The 16,636-nt window shown below is 39.6% G+C and overlaps 1 protein-coding gene and 1 pseudogene across 1 annotated transcript in view; both read left to right on the top strand.

Moving 5' to 3' along the window:
* The first annotated feature begins 1,389 nt into the window (after window positions 1-1,389).
* The window catches only part of PPP2R5A (protein phosphatase 2 regulatory subunit B'alpha), a 94,271-nt gene continuing 79,024 nt past the window's right edge, over window positions 1,390-16,636 (top strand). Inside the window, exon 1 of the mRNA XM_032626736.1 lies at window positions 1,390-2,325. Coding sequence (XP_032482627.1) covers window positions 2,139-2,325 — 187 coding nt within the window. The 5' untranslated portion in view covers window positions 1,390-2,138. The remainder of the gene's footprint in view (window positions 2,326-16,636) is intronic.
* Window positions 8,016-8,115, top strand: LOC116745269 (annotated as a pseudogene).

Genomic DNA, 16,636 nt, shown 5'->3' with positions numbered 1-16,636 from the left:
GACGCTGCTGAGGTTTGAACCTCCTTGACTAGGAGGCTTGTGTACGATTTCACCACTCAGTGAATGTAAGGAAGGAAGTATTCTAAAGTAGTGTTTGGTTTTAGATCTGGAATCCAACTTCCTACCCAAAGTTGGCATCTTCGGTACATATGCATCAGATAGTTTTGCTTAAATATATGGCAACCATTTTAATTTTGTCGAAAGGAAGAGGTCTGGGGCTTGTGGGAGAGAAATGGTGATTGGGGTCCGCCAAGCCGCAGAGAAGACAGACTGTTCAGCTCACTTATTTTTATTAAGCATCATTATACAGAAGGCGCCACACAAAAAAACTAAGATGACCAGTAGTCCCTGTCCTTAAAAAGTTTAAAATCTGGATGGAATCTACAGGGGATCCCAGTAAGAGTAAATGGCAAGCCCTCAAATCCACAAACCACAGATCAGCCAATTTGTACTCTTCCTGTTGGAGCAGCTGAAGGCCTCCGGCTGAAGAAGAGTGAAAATTAGTAGGATACTAAATTGGGAATGATAAATCTCTCCCAGCAGGGTGTGGATCTGGGAAACTCTTTGCAGTAGTGTACGTCAGACTGCCCAAACTCGCGCTAGAACAGCTCTCAGGAAGTGCAGTGCTAGAGCCACCAGAGAGCTATAAATTTATCCCGTTAACTTCCAAGTGCGCGGCTTAGGGCAGGCGAGGCTCCAAGGCCCGCCCACAGGGGCCAGCATCTCGCTCTGATTGGACAAGTTCATTTCCTCGCCTTCCTCAGTGGGACTACTTCAGCCATCAATCACACTGCTTGTTCCACCCCTACCAGGCCTTTGCTCCACCCCTTTTCAGTGATGTAACACCTGGCGCTCTTTCGCGCCCCAGCCCTCAAGCTCTCCACCAGTCGCTTCAGTTCCTCATTGGCCAGTAGAGAGGGGAGGGAAGGATGGGCGCAGTCTATTTTGTTCTCTAAACTCCCTCCTCTAGTTTCCCGGTCTTCTCATAGGCTGTCAGGAGCGCAATTATAGCCTGGAGGTGTCGCGCAGGCGTGCAAAGCTGATCGCTGGTGGAGGGGCACCTCCCCTCAATCATTAGAGAGTTAGTTACACTGCTGTGACGTGAGAGTGGCACTCCGCTTGTCATCCTCACTAACGATTGGCTGTAGCCTAGGTCCGTCATACAACCACGCCCCATTCCTCTGCCTAACCTCCCAGTTTGATAGCCCTTGCAGGAGGCCAAGCTTCACCCCGTTGCTGCCGCTTAGCCATGCGATTGGCTGAGGGAGCTGGCGTGCTTTCCCACCCCCTACTCCTTTCCGGGCCTCCGAGAGGCTGGCGGGACCCCGCGGAAGTTGTCAGTCAATCTCCTCCCTCCCCATCCCCCGCGCGGTCCCTCCCCCTGGCCGCGCGCCCTAGCGCGCGCGCGCACACGCACTCACACTCCCCCCTTGCCTCTACCCAGCACCTTCTCAAGTTGTAGCGGTCGCCCGCCAGGGGTTCTCTGTGGGCTGCGGAAGGGCGCGTGGGGGAGGGGGTTCGGACTGCTCGGCGCTTCGAGGAGCGAGTGTGTGTGCGCGCCCAGGGCCGGGGCGGCGGTTCACTGGAGATGAGGGGTCGGCGCTGACAGGGAAGAGTGGACACCGCGGCGGTGGCGACAGCGGCTCGGAGGGGACCCGCGATGGCAGCGCCTCGGGAGGAGGCTCCAGGCAGGGCGGGCTGCGCTAGCTGCGGCCACTGAGGTGCTGGCGGGCCGGCCGGCTGGCGACCCGGGCTGCAGGGACGAGAGGCGCGTTCGACGTCCGCACCCCAGCGTCCTCGCCTCAGTTGTCTAAACTTCGGGCTCCCGTCCACCAGCCCTCCGAACTCGGAGTCAACAACTTCTTCACCCCCCCCCTCTACCCCCGCCCTCGCCTCCGTCAGCCCCGGGAGTTCGCCGCGCGTCGGGGACCAGGAACCTCCGGCACTGAGATGTGGCCGTGAGGCGTCGGTGGGCGGCCAGGAGAAGCTCGGCGGCGCCCGGGAGCGGGAGGGCAGTGCGGCCGGGGAACGGGGCGGAGGGGCGCGAGCTCTCGGCGCCTCTCCCCCGCCTCCTCCTCCTGCTGCTGCCCGTTCCGTGCAAGCAGCAGCCGGAGCTGCCAAGCACCAGGGCCGTGGTGATGTCGTCGTCGTCGCCGCCGCCGCCGGCGGGGGCTGCCAGCGCCGCCATCTCGGCCTCGGAGAAAGTGGACGGCTTCACCCGGAAATCGGTGCGCAAAGCGCAGAGGCAGAAGCGCTCGCAGGGCTCGTCGCAGTTCCGCAGCCAGGGCAGCCAGCCGGAGCTGCACCCCTTGCCCCAGCTCAAAGGTAACCTCCGAGGGCGCAGCCCGGGGAGGAACGTGGGGGCTCGCCTCCGCGCCGCCAGAGTCATTTCTTCATTTCTTTCTGAGGGTTTCTTCTGCCCAGCTGGGGCTCGGAGTGTGTGAGTCGCGTTCCCCATGCTTCCTTGGCGTCCTCCCACCCCCTTGGATTCAAACAGGTTTGCTGTTAAGAGCCTTGCTTTTCTCACTTCTTGGTTCACCTCAGCTCTTCCGGTCTTGGAGGAGGTCGGCACCCCTCCCCACCTGCGCGCTCTTTTACCTGCCCTTGCTACTGGAGCTCTCCTCTTGCGGCCCGAGGGGTAGAGTTCTTCACTCTTCTACCCCGAGCCTTGCCCTTCCCCATCTTGCTTTAACAACCTGTCTTACGTTCCGACCTTCCCTTTCTGAGACCTGCCTCCTCTTTTCGGCCACTCTTAGCCAATCCTTTACTTTTCCAATTATAAAGCGCCTGTACGCACTCTCTCCCTAACTTTCCTTCCCATTGATGGTTCCTAAGAGTCTTACAGACCAGGAATCCTAATGCACACACCGGTTAGGAGTTACCTGGCCTTTAGATTTATCTATAAAGAAAAAGCCTAAAAAATCTGACCAGTGTAGTGTCTTACTGGGTCATTAGATTTAAATGTTCCCTTTTGCCCAAAGAATAGAAAGACTTAAAATACTTTATCGTCTGAGAAGATACACACGGTAAACTTGGAGAGGTGTTAAGGAATAGATAGTGTCGCTTTGCAATGGAATGGGAACTTAGTTCGCCAAGCAGTGATTCCAGGGACTTTGTAGGTTTGTACAGTAATTCAGATTGGTATCCGTGTCAATGCCTTGCAGGAGAACTTGGCACTCCTTTTGGCTCACTCCTTTTTCCCACTAGGTTTAGAGGATTAAAAAAAGAAAGAAAGAAAGAAAGAAATTGGTTCCTGGTGTTCTAGTTTATTCTTTGTGGATTACTACCTTTTAATTTTATAATTTTAATGTCTTTGCTTTTTATGAGATACGCATCATCATGGAACAAGATGATAATGGTCCTAAACATTCGAAATTTTTTTTCGACAAAAGAAACCTGATAGAAATCTAGATCATCTGTTTTGCAAGGCCAGGAAATGAAAAGTTCATACTGAAATAGATAAATGTTCAGCAGGTTTTTCTATCAGTTTGAAAAAGCTCCAGCATCCCCTTTAAGGCCAGTCTGGTTCTGATTTGTCTTTGGGCCTATGAATCCAGCCTTAGTTTGGCTAAGAGTCTAAAGAAAACCCCAGATCAAATCACAGTTGACCTGCAATAGCTCTGGAACCCCATTCAGATCCTACACTGCCCTGCCTCTTGGGGTGCTTCTAAATTAAAGACATCCCACAGCCAGAATCAAACTGACTTTTGAAAGAAGGTTTTATTTAAGATGTGTAGCCTGTGGTACTGCATTTATCATTTGCTATTTTGCATACAAAAATTGTGAAAATTTACATAGCATAGTCAACGGTAGACCACAATGGTAGGCATTGCCAAGACTAATACTTGAGTGATGTCATAGCTATAAAAGAATATCATCTTACCTATTAGGACATTGAACTACTATTCATGAATTTAAAATTTTAAACTTAACTAAAACAGATATTTTTACCTTTTTAATTTTTTTTCATTAAATTGGCAAATTGTTTTTGCAGTTTGAAGGTTTGGTGCTAGTGTTTTTCTTTCATGTTTAATTTGCTTTTTAGTAAGATGTTCCTTATATTGTCTTTTTTAATATAATATTTACTTATATTTAATAAAAATAATTGAATATTAGATATATGGTTGCTTCAAGCCAGGAGATGCACTTTTAATATATTTTGTTTTTAAAAGCCTAGCAAAAATATGCAGAGTCAGTATTCATCCAGATTTCACGGTGTATAGTTCAACAAGTTGAAGGTGTCATTGAATGTTTTATTTATAGTGTTTTGCTCACTAGTAGAGAAAAAAATAAAATTAGAACTTTAGTCTTATTCTATATGTTTTACATGAAAATATAGTGTTCTTTATAAGCAAAGTTACGTATTCAGGATAAATTTATGTAAATTTAATTGAAGAATAAGATTCTTAGTTAGATTACCCACTAGGAAAAACTACTTGTACTCCAGATGCCAAAATGCTTGAAAAGTGGTTTTTTAAAAATTCAGTTGCTTCATTTGGTACTTTGGTAGTGTCTTTGATACCACAACGTTGAGTGCTTTTTCTGTCAGTAGTAGTTTTTTCCATTTGTGGCCTTAACAAAAACCAGTGGAAAGCCCTGTAATACATGTATGAAAGAGAATTTTTCTTCCTGCTCTGAAATATAATCTTGCTGTGGAGTGATTCAATATCTGTGGCCATCCAAAATCTTTTAAGTGTTTATGCCAACCTGCTTACGTTACACTTTGTCCACATGAATCTAAACTGGAAAGGTGCCAGCTATTTTCCTTAAAGCATGCTATGGGTAAAGAGTAACAAAATAATCCCACTTTTTAATCTATAAGAAGTTATTTGTGTGAAATAATTTAGTAAGTGGGTTGCAGGATTTTAATGGTGAAAATGTTCAGAGAAAATTCTGTTTTATTACAGAAAATATTTAAAACACAAGCCTTGTTAAAAGGATGTTTTAAAAATGAGAAAATGTTATGTGGGTCATCAAACTTAACTGCCTTATATTTTATAGCTTAAAAAATTTTTTTTTCCAAAATACTTGAAATTTCTTATGTTAATTCTGTAAGTTCCTCTGAGAACTAGGTATTAGAAAATAAAGGTAGGAACATTCTGTCAATCATTTTTTTCTGTATTTAAATTTTCATTAGTATAGTACTTAATTTTTCTACCTTAAACTTTTCATCTGGTAACCAACAGTTAGGAGACTTTTAACTTAAAAAAAATCAGTTAATTGGAAGCTTTTCAGTCTGTTTAACCTTTTTTGTGTAAGTCTCTAGAAGGATTGGTTTGGTAAAATAGTAGATGCCATACAGTTATATAACATTTACAAATTATTTTACACTTTTATTTATATTTTTAAATTATAAAAACAGTATTACTCATAATAAGTGAAATAGTCCAAAGTTGTGTAACATCTAATCCCCGATAACCCTTGCTTTTTAACACCTAAGGTAATATTGTGACAATCCGTAGCTCAATGTATTTTTACAAAAATTATATTTCATTGTGTTATCCCAGCAACTCTGTGCAAGACCAGTATTATTCCCAGATGAGAAAGCTGAGGCTTAAACAGCTTAGTTTCAGGCCTGTGATTACTTATCTGGATGGTGTTGCACCTGACACCAGTACCCAGGTTAAATGATTTCAGTATTTTTGCTGTTCTCCTGCTTTGTGAAATTTGAGCAGTATCATAGAGTTGGGTCATTGGGGTCAGCCCTGGGTCAAAGGTAAAATTTTAATCTTTCTGAGTTGCTTTCCTTATCTCTAAAATGGGGATAATACCTTCTATCTCCCCAGGATTTGGGGGATTAAGTGAAATAATGTAATTAGTGCCTAAAAATAGGCAAAGAATGTTAGTTCCCATTCTCTTTGATATTTGAAAATCCAGATCAAAGGTATTTTCTAAATGAGGGATTCACATAAATAGTAAACTTTGCTAGTGTACTTAATGTATAATTTGTTTATAATCAGTTTTCACATATGATTTATGTGAAATGAGGTGAAGCTGTAACATCAGCATAAGTGTGGATGTGGAAATAGGGTAGAGTGACTATTTAAAATATTGAAAGTTGTAGTTAGAAGTTTTTTTATCAAGCAGAGAAATTGAATTAACCAGTAGAATTGTATAGATGTGCATTTCTTATGGGAGACAGCCAGTAAATGGCAAAGAACAGAATGAAACTGGCTTTGAGATTGAAGTCCCCTTCAGATGAGGTAAAGAACTCACCAAGTTTCCTCAGTTTCTTGGTTGGTATATTCTTAGAAGCTGGGTCCCACTGGAGGTATTGAGTCCAGTAACAGTGGTGCTCATTTGAAGTGCTTTGCTTACCTATAGGGAAAAAAAAATTTTGTTTTTCTTGATGTATGTGGTCTTTTAGGGTATCTGGAACAAGAACAAAGACACGATTTGAAATTTCATAACTAACTTAACTTTTTTGTGCTGGTGAGGGACACTACTGACTGAACTTTTAAGGTTTATAGATTTCTTTCAAAATTAATTTCATTCCATCTAAACCCAAAACCTGTTTTAGTAATTGGGGTGGCAATAAAGGAGAGTTGAAATTCATCTGAATATGTTAAAAATGTTTATTTACAAAGGGATATAACATTTTACCTATTTTAGGACTGTCTTCTGGAAGTAATATTATATTTCTTCTGGTAGACTTATTTTTAAATTTTTAAAAACTTTTTAAGGATATACTTCTAGAGAAATTAATATAGTGTCTGTTGCTGGCCTTCGCATGAAGGAAAAACTTCCATTTAAGTCTAACTTAACATCTTCAGAATTCCTCTTTAGGGTCAAATTTCTTTTTCCCCCAATGTTATTACCTCCTCTGATTCTTAATTGAATTTTGGATCCTTTTATGAAGTGCCTGTAAAGTGAGAATCCAGTAAAATGTATTTAAGTAAAATAGTGTGATCACTGGGATAGAGTACCATCTTGTAAATAGTACACTTAAACTGTCTTCCTGTATCATTGATGAGTCACAGTTGCTTTGCACTAGTTGTTTAACCCCTTTGACCTTCAGTTTAATCATTTTTACTTGTAAGAATAATATTTTCCCCTGATAAAATCACAAAAATGAATTAGTCTTTAATGAGGTATTGCCTCTCTTTGGATGACAAAGACAGGTTTATCAACAAAAATCATACATTTGGGAAATAATAGATTGTGTGTTTTTAAAATTTTAACTTTTTAAATTGTAAAAAGCTGGGGATATAAACTACCTTATTTTTATTTTATGTGTTTAGCAGTGTTCTCAACCCTGGCTGTGCACTTAGAGAGTTTTAAAAAACATCAGTGCCTGGGTCCTACCCTCAAGTGATTCTAAATAAATTGGTCTAAGGTAGGATGCAGGCATTTGTATTTTTGAAAGCTCCCAGGATGATTCTGATATGCAGCCAGGGTTGAGAATCACTGGTTTGGCATTATCTGTCTATTGATTTAATTCATTAATTGAGACTTTGTCCTTTTCTCTGGATACTCGTGGCTCATTACCCAGCCTATTAACATTTCCTGCCCTCACTTCACCTCGTGCTATTTACTTTTCACTCTCTTAACTTTGCTGCCCCCTATGGCTAATCAGCTACTTTCCTGAAGGGGATAGTGCTCTTGGATTCTGGAGTTTTAGGTGTGATGAGTTGATTTTATTGGATTTTACTGTAGTTATCATAATTAAAAATCAGCTATTATCCTTTGATACAAGGTGGTCACTTTTTTTTTTTTCTCTCTGTGATTTTCAGAGCTGTGGCTGAGCTGTCAAGTAAAAATGAGAACATATGATAGCAGTTTGCCTAGTTTTAATCCCATCATTCAGGGTAGCATGATAATCCCAACCAATTTGGAATGTAAAGCTGATATTTGCTGTATGTTCACAGCATTGTTCTGCCTCTTGAAGATTTAGAACTAACATTACTAGTGTATATGTTGACTATTAGATGTTGAACAGATGAGATCTTGTTGATCATAACTGTTTTTGGTCATGCCTTGTATTTATTTAGCGTCAAGTAATGTTTTTCTTGTGGTTGCTTTGGCAGCACATAATACTAAAACTGAAACTATTGAAGATTAGCATGATTCCTGCCCAAGGATGACACACAGATTTGTGAAGTATTCCAGATTTTTGCAGAATAAACAGGGCATTTTGGAAAGAACAAGAAAAAGGAAAAAGAAATGTTTTTCGTCAGAGTGTTTTTACGTCTATCATCTTAATCTTGACCACAGTTTTTTACTGAAGGTGGGGCAGCAAGGACCTGGGACCACTTATATTCCATAGCTCTCTTTTGTCTTTGGCCTTTCTGCTAACAACCAGTTTGAATGATACCTGTATTTGTTGATTTGTTGTGCAGAGTCAGTGTCAGTTATGAAGTGATGTTCTCCATCCAGAATGAGATGGTAAAATTTTTGTGAAAGCAGAAGTTATCTGTGTTTTCATATCCTATTATAGTACCAAATACAGTGTTCTGTGCATAATAAGTGTGGTCATGTAGGCGGAGTCACTGTTTTGATTAAGAAATTACCTGTTGGCCCTCCCTCTACACACATTCCCCCGTTATTGATTATGCTTCCTTCAGTGGTGTTCTGTGCTATCTACCAACAGATGGGTTCTCGTCTGTTTTGTGTTTTGTTTTAATATATTTGTGCCTAAATCTGATTCAGAGTTATGAATTTTGGGTTTTCAGTACCATGATAATAAATAGTAAATGTAGGTTTGAAACAAAGGATTGTTTGCTGCTGTATTTGTGCTTTGCCAGTGACTGGTTTAAGTGACGTGTAACATTATTGATAGATTTATTTCTAGGAAAAGTATTGTGTAATGTCTGTGTGGAAAAGTAATACTGGGTTGACTTCCAGATGTGGACAACTATGTAAATATCGGGTAAACTGAAATAACTAGTTTCCAGTAATTTCTAAATTTGAGGCTCAATCTTTATTTATAAGGATGTCCTTGAAGGAGATGAAAGGAACAGATTTTAAATATGTAATTACTTTCAGTGCATTATTATGTAATAGGGAACCTAAATGCTTTACTGAAAGAGTTTTACATGACAGGCTAGGTTTATGTGAAATAAGCTCTGCTTGTCTGGGCAGGATATTCACTAATGAGCAGTTTCAAACCACTTTTTATATGTATTTTTGAATTTTCCTTGAAGGAATTTGTTTATGTGGTTTTTTCGTGTAATGGTGAATTTTAGAAATCCTGCAATTTTGATCAGATTTCTTAAAGAAATCTATTAGGATTTTTTTTTTGTAGTTTGCCAAATATGATAGGTTCACATTAATAAAATTCAGAGAACCTATTTCTAACTTGGATACTGAAGGCAAGGGATTTCTTGGGAACTCACTCCTCCTACTGGAATGGTGATGCTAATTGCATTTACTGTAACATTATTGTGATGTTATATCTAGTTGAGCCTTCCAGTGCTGAATGGGACCTCAGAAGTCATTCTGGTTTAGCTTTCATTAGGAATGAGTTTCACTCTTGTTCTAAATAAATAGCTATCTTGTCATTTCATCAGAAAAGCTTTCATTAAGGTAGGGAGAAGAAGTACAGGGTTTTTAAGCTCTTAGATACTCTCTCAGATTTTGCTTATTGAGGAAACTGCATAAACGATAGTTAAAAAGATGTTAGGTGTATGAAACTAGAATTTTTTAATGACTGGGCTTAACTTGTAGTACAGGATAATAAAATATTAAATATAGCTTTAAAAATGATACATTTTCTCTTTTTAATTGGATTTGCCTTTGATTCACACTCACTGATCACAGATATTCCAGAATTATAGCTGTTACCAGAAGATGATGATTATTTGAACTCATAGTTAATCCTGTGCCTCTAAATTGATAAAGTCAAAAGGATGAGACAGTTTTTGTCATACGCTCTGAATTTTGATTTAGCAAAACTGGGTGTTTTTTTAAAAACATAATTTTCCAAACAGACTTTTCTAAAGATAAACATCTGTTGAAGTCATAAGTAAAATAAAATATAATTTCTATAGGAATATATATTTGCTTTTTTTTTTTTTGCGGTACGCGGGCCTCTCACTGTTGTGGCCTCTCCCGTTGCGGAGCACAGGCTCCGGACGCGCAGGCTCAGCGGCCATGGCTCACGGGCCCAGCTGCTCCGCGGCATGCGGGATCCCCCCGGACCAGGGCACAAACCCGTGTCCCCTGCATCGGCAAGCGGACTCCCAACTGCTGCGCCACAAGGGAAGCCCCTGCTTTTTTTTTTAACTTGTACTACTGTTCTTCTTATAATTAGCCAGAGGAAGAAGATTTTGTTTGCCTGCTGTGAAACTAGATACATACTTTGCTTTCAAAATCTAGTACAGAAATATTTTCCTCTTTGATGTTCATAGTGCTTAAATTTTAGGTAAACCATTGTAGAGATTAAAACTTTTACTCAGTAAAGTGAATAAAATGATGAATGCTTTTTCTTTCAAAATTAAATGTCTTTAGGGGCTTAGAGTCTGGTGGGATAAATATAGACATGTAAGCCGGTGGTTTCAATTAGAGACAAGTGCTGTGATAAGAGTAAGCAGTGAAAGCCTAGGGGAGTGTGTGAGGGACCCAACTCAGTTTTGGTATGTGAGGAGAGAGATCAGGGAAAGCTTCCTGGAGAAGGTGACAGGTAAGCTGAGACCTGAAAGGCCAGATGTGTTAGACCAAGACACATGGGTTCTAAGAGGTCCACCTAAAGGACAGTATGGGCAACCCCAGAGGTAGGTGAGCATAGCGTATGTTTGGAACTGCCAGCAATATATGTGGCCGTGATAAAGAATATTATAATAGGGAACTGGCTAGAGAAGAGACTGGAGCAACAATTAGTGTCTAGGTAACAGCCTTGATGCCATGTCCTGCACTTATTCCTGACAGTTGTGTGAAGAGTATATTGGGAGATGAGCGTGAAGAATACTAGTTAATGCTGGCACAGTAATCCAGGCAAGAGATGATGGTGGCCTTATCTAAGTGGGGATAGGTGGTATCACAGGGGGACTTGGTGAGAGGGAAAAATCAATGATGATACATTTCTAACTTGTGCAACTAGATGTATGGTAGCAATTTACTGAAAGGGAAAAAGAGTGGAAGATCTGATGTGGGAGAAGACGGACAGGTTGTCTGTGGGACAGGTTGAAGTGCCTGTGGAAATAGAAGTGAAGAGTCTAGTAGGAAATTAGATATTTGGGTCTGGAGCTAAGTAGAAAAATCTGTGCTAAAAATAAGAATTTAGGAGCTTTAGATTAAAGGTGGCATTTGAAGAGATGCAACTGCTTACTGAAAATGTATATAGAATGAGAAGAGGGCAAGGAATACCATCATTTAGATGATGATCAAAGAAGAAGGAGCAACAGCTTGAGTGGAAGACAGGAGAGAGTAGAGACAAGGCAGTCAAGGGAAGAAAATATGTTTTTAATTGGGAGTGGGGTGAGGCTAGTAACAGTGAGAAGAACTGCTAACAAGTCAAATAAGAATGGAAATGTTTCCATGGGTTTGGTAGTCTTCAGGCAACATTTGTGACTCTAGAGGGGTTTCAGAGGATTGATAGACTTGAAACCAGACTTCTCTAAGGAGAAATGAGGAGTGAATGGAAATTGGGAAAGCTAAGTCAGTAAGTATGGACATCTCTTTCAGGAAGCTTGACAATTAAAACAAAAAAAAAATGTATCACTGGCTGCTGGGTGGAGAATGGATTGTAGCAGAACAAGATTTTTAGAAGGAGGATCAGTTAGGAGGTTGTTTTAATAGACTAGATGAGGCATGATATGGCTGGGGCTAGGGTGGTAGCAGTAAAGATGGAGAGAAAGAGATGTATTCACAATATAACTAAGCTAGGACTTGTTGATGAATTGTTTGGGGGAGATGGACAGGCAAAGGTAGGAGCCAAAGATGTTTCCCAGGTGTTTTAGCTTGGACAGCTGCGTTGCATAGGTCTGCCACCACTGAGAAGGAATACATTAGAAAAAGAACCAGATAACGAGGAAAATCCGGAGTTATATTTTAGAGATTTTAAGTTTGAGATGTCTTTTGGAACCTAGGTATAAACATCAAATAGGACTTTTGGATGTGTGAATCACAGAGTGCCCATTGGTAATTTCTATGATTTCTAAACATTCATTAAAAGATTTTCAACGGGGCTTCCCTGGTGGCGCAGTGGTTGAGAGTCCGCCTGCCGATGCAGGGGACACGGGTTCGTGCCCCGGTCCGGGAAGATCCCACATGCTGCGGAGCGGCTGGGCCCGTGAGCCATGGCCGCTGGGCCTGTGCATCCGGAGCCTGTGCTCTGCAACGGAAGAGGCCGCAACGGTGAGAGGCCCGCGTACCGCAAAAAAAAAAAAAAAGATTTTCAACGTTGTTTATTAGAAAATGTTCATAGTTTGGGATGCTGGCCACTTGGTCTTTTGGGCAAAATGGGATTATATATTCCCCATTCAGCGGAATGTCTGTGTATAAGACATTGCGCAGTGGCAAGATGTCCTTGGTATATGTGTGAGGTAGATTACAGAATTTGTTGGGACAGGTTCATGAGTAGGGTTAGTTACTTAATTGGCTGTTTTCTGCCTTTAGACTATGAGTAAAGTGCTCCAGGACCTGAGATCCATATCTTCCTTCCCAGAAATTTAGGCAGTCAGTACTTGGTTTAATATTATTGAATGAAATAATGAAGCAAATGCTATTAAATTGATTTAAAGAAAAACACCGTTTTGTGTCATGCAGTAATTCACAAATTTATAATGATTTATAATTGAGTAATAGTTTACATACAGCCCCAAATTTAGCATTTTGTTGATGAAGAAACCAAAACAGGTAGGTTATATTCTTGTGCAAGTCATTTATAGCTTCATCTTCTCAATTGATTCGTCCTCTGTAATATGAAACCAAGATGTGTATTATCTGCACTAAAGCAAAATTAGCATGTTATTTTCTAACAGTGCAAAGGAGAAATATTTGTAGTTGAGAGCCTTACGAGAGAGAATGATTTCTTTTAGGTCCTGGGCAGGTACTGAAAGTAGGTTTTTCTAAGACCCTGTAAAGCAGAGGATCTTTATTTTTTAAATTCTTCTGGTATAAAAATGCTTCATTGATCTTTGCAGGTCTCCCTTTTAGCACAATTCTTCCCTTTTTAAAGTAATGTAAAGTTTTTCTGAAGAAGAAGTTGGAGAACAGTTGTTTTTATGAATGAGTACTGAGAAACAAGATGAAATGAACTTTTAATCACTCAGCACATTTGTGTCAGAGCTAGATTTATAATTTGGAGTCTCTACTCACTTAAAGTTATAATGATAAGTAATTAGCAGCTTTGAGGAATTATGGAATTATTATGGAATATCAAGACTGATTAGATTCTACTTATTTTTGCTTCTCTGTTCTATACACAAGCTATGTACATACAGTTTTTGAAAACTTTTTTTTTTTAAACTATGACCACATTAACATAGCACTGTCTTTCTGATCATTATTTCCCAATTCAAGGGAGGAAAAATAAATTGGGCAAGATAACTGAGACTTGGATATAAAAGTCAATTGGGCCAATTCATCCATCACTCTACTGATTTTATTCTCCTGAAAACTGAGAAAAACTGAAATTAGACAATATGTCATCTCTCTAAGTAGTTTTCTACATACATTTGTGACTAAATTTGAATCCAAAGTGGAAATAAAGTAGCACATGTAACAATGAAATGCTTTTCAGGTGCATTTAATTTTCAGTCATATTTCCTTCATAGGAAATTTCTATCATTCATGCAGGAGAGGTAAAAATAACCCAGGTTTTACTTAGCTACCAGATACCCAGGCACTGATTTTGGTATTTCATATATTTTGATAATTCTGTTTTTAATTTGAACCACCTGTATAAGCTTACACATAATCATATTTTGATATTTGAGAACTTCTTTTTAAAAAAGATCTAGAAAGTAGCTTCTCCTGTGGAATAGGAATGACTATTTTAGGATACAGTACTTGCTGTGAGTCATGAGTGAGTCTCAGTTTTCATGGTTTTCTAAAATAAAGTCATTTAAAGACTATGCAGTGAGAAATGTCATATTCTTAACTACCCTATTTCTTGTATAATGGCTTTATTATTTTTGTAAAAACTTACAGACTCACTCTTAAAAACAAGTCAATAGAAAGTAAAAATCCCCAGGCAGAGGAAACTTCTAAAATTTTGAACATCTTCCTATATTTTCCCATTAGTGAGATCATATAATGTATGTTGTTCTATAACCCATTACTTTCACTTTAATAGAATACTATAAATAGCATGTTTCTGAAAGAAAAAAATTAAAATCTATTTAGGATTGTTTCTGATTAAACTTTTTATTTTTGGAAATACTGAGTCAAATCATTTTAAACCTTGATTATGAAAATTCCTTATGTTAAAAGGAGAGGAAATAACTTCTAAGAGTACTGGTGTTTAATTTTAGGGAGATTATACATGGATCTCCTAGAAAATCTGATTAAAGAAATCCATCATCTCAGAAAATATCATATACAATATTTTGTATATAATTTCAGGGTCCTTGGATTTGCAGCACCACCGCCATGCTGAAGCCCGTCTCTGGTCAGATGGAGGAGGGAAGTGGGTGGGTTGTTTTGTGGCCCTTAGGCCCTGCTCTAGAGATTTGAACCACCTTGTTAAAGTAGGTAATCCTTTTCCTAACACAGTAGCAGGTGTTTCTTAGGAGTTGCAGATAGAGTTAGCTGCAAGATGGAACCTCATCACAGCTATGGAAACCATCTATAAAGATCTGTTTTAAAACACTTCTTGTTCCCCAAGGGTCCCAAATGAAACAAAGATGCTTCTAAAAACCTTTATTTAATGAATAGATTTTATATTCAAATTGAATTAAATAGATGACACAATATTCCATTTATTCTTCTAGGAGACTGTTTTTCAGTATCTGCTTCTCAAGGTTCTACATTCCAAGAAATCCATATAACATGCCCCACTAGCTCATCTTCATTTCTTGTTCTTATCTTCTTTAAAGTGGTTTTTTTTTTTTTTTTTGGGTACGCGGGCCTCTCACTGTTGTGGCCTCTCCCGTTGCGGAGCACAGGCTCCGGACGCGCAGGCTCAGTGGCCATGGCTCACGGGCCCAGCCGCTCTGCGGCATGTGGGATCCTCCCGGATCGGGGCACGAACCCGTGTCCCCTGCATCGGCAGACGGACTCCCAACCACTGTGCCAGCAGGGAAGCCCCTTTAAAGTGGTTTTGATAACAAGAGGTAACATAATTTTTTGAAATAAAAATTGAACAGTATATTTTAACCCTTTTGTAGTGTAGTAGTTGTGAATGTATTTGCATTTGAATGGTAATTGAGTAAAGCATGTAAATATTTATGCTTTTTAAAGTTCTAGATAGTATTCTACGGGTTTTCTTAAAATGGTTTACATTTGTATATTAGAATGCATTATCAAACTGGTAGGGTTCATGTATTCAAATTCCTAAGATGTGATATCTACAATTTTTCCCACCATTTTCAATTTTAATGAAATCATAGACCCTTACCTAAGTCATATTTAGTTACAATGCTGTGAATCATTTGTTAATAAACGTTCCCATTGTTACCTTATAAAAGCTTGATCCTCTGAAGTTTCAAATAAAAGCTGATTTTAGACTCTTACTTATTAATGTTCTAGGGGTATTGCCAAAAAAAGCTGCATGTCCTATATTCTGTGCCAGTTTCTTAAATTAGAATCTTGGATTGCATCCTCAGCATGTCACTGTAGTGGTATTGCTGGGTTGCTATGATACGGTGCTTGTTCTGTAATTTGTAGCACGAATCTTATATGAGAGCCTACTTTAGATTTCAAGTATGTGAGCAACAGTAATAGGGAATATGTTATCTTTTTTCTTTAAGGAAAATTATACCTATAAAACTTATTTCTGTTACAAATTATGATATCTAGTACTTCAGACTATTCTTAGATGTAAAATAGAGGATTAACAATGAACAACTTGAAATAATTTGGTTATCCCTAAAAAGTTTAGTTTATCACATTGACTTTTATGAAAATGGACAAGAAACGGAAGGCTTTATGATAATGAATATTTTAAAATTTTAGTGTTCTTGATATTTGAGGTCTTGAGAGAAACGAATATAGACTAGATTTTCTGCTAAGATTCATTTGAGACAGTACCAGCAAAACTATATTATGAGGGAAAACTCAAAATTATCTTACTGTACTGAATTTAATATTTTTTTATTCAATGAACTGTTATTAAAACCAATACTACATAGCCATGTTAATAAACTATTATTATTATCTCTTTTAAAAAAATTTTATTGAAGTATAGTTGATTTACAAGGTTGTGTTAATTTCCGCTGTACCGCAAAGTGAGTCAGTTATACATATATATATTCTTTTTCATATTCGTTTCCATTATGGTTTGTTTGGTTTTTTTTTTTGCGGTACGCGGGCCTCTCACTGTTGTGGCCTCTCCTGTTGCGGAGCACAGGCTCCGGACGCGCAGGCTCACCGGCCATGGCTCACGGGCCCAGGAGCTCCGCGGCATGTGGGATCTTCCCAGACCAGGGCACGAACCCGTGTCCCCTGCATGGGCAGGCGGACTCTCAACCACTGCACCACCAGGGAAGCCCCATTATGGTTTTTTTTTTAACATCTTTATTGGAGTATAATTGCT

This window comes from Phocoena sinus, chromosome 1, assembly GCF_008692025.1.
Source record: "Phocoena sinus isolate mPhoSin1 chromosome 1, mPhoSin1.pri, whole genome shotgun sequence".
In the NCBI taxonomy this organism is placed as follows: Eukaryota; Metazoa; Chordata; class Mammalia; order Artiodactyla; family Phocoenidae; genus Phocoena; species Phocoena sinus.
Note: the sequence above shows the minus strand (reverse complement) of the source record. Positions and strands in the feature narration are given on the sequence as shown.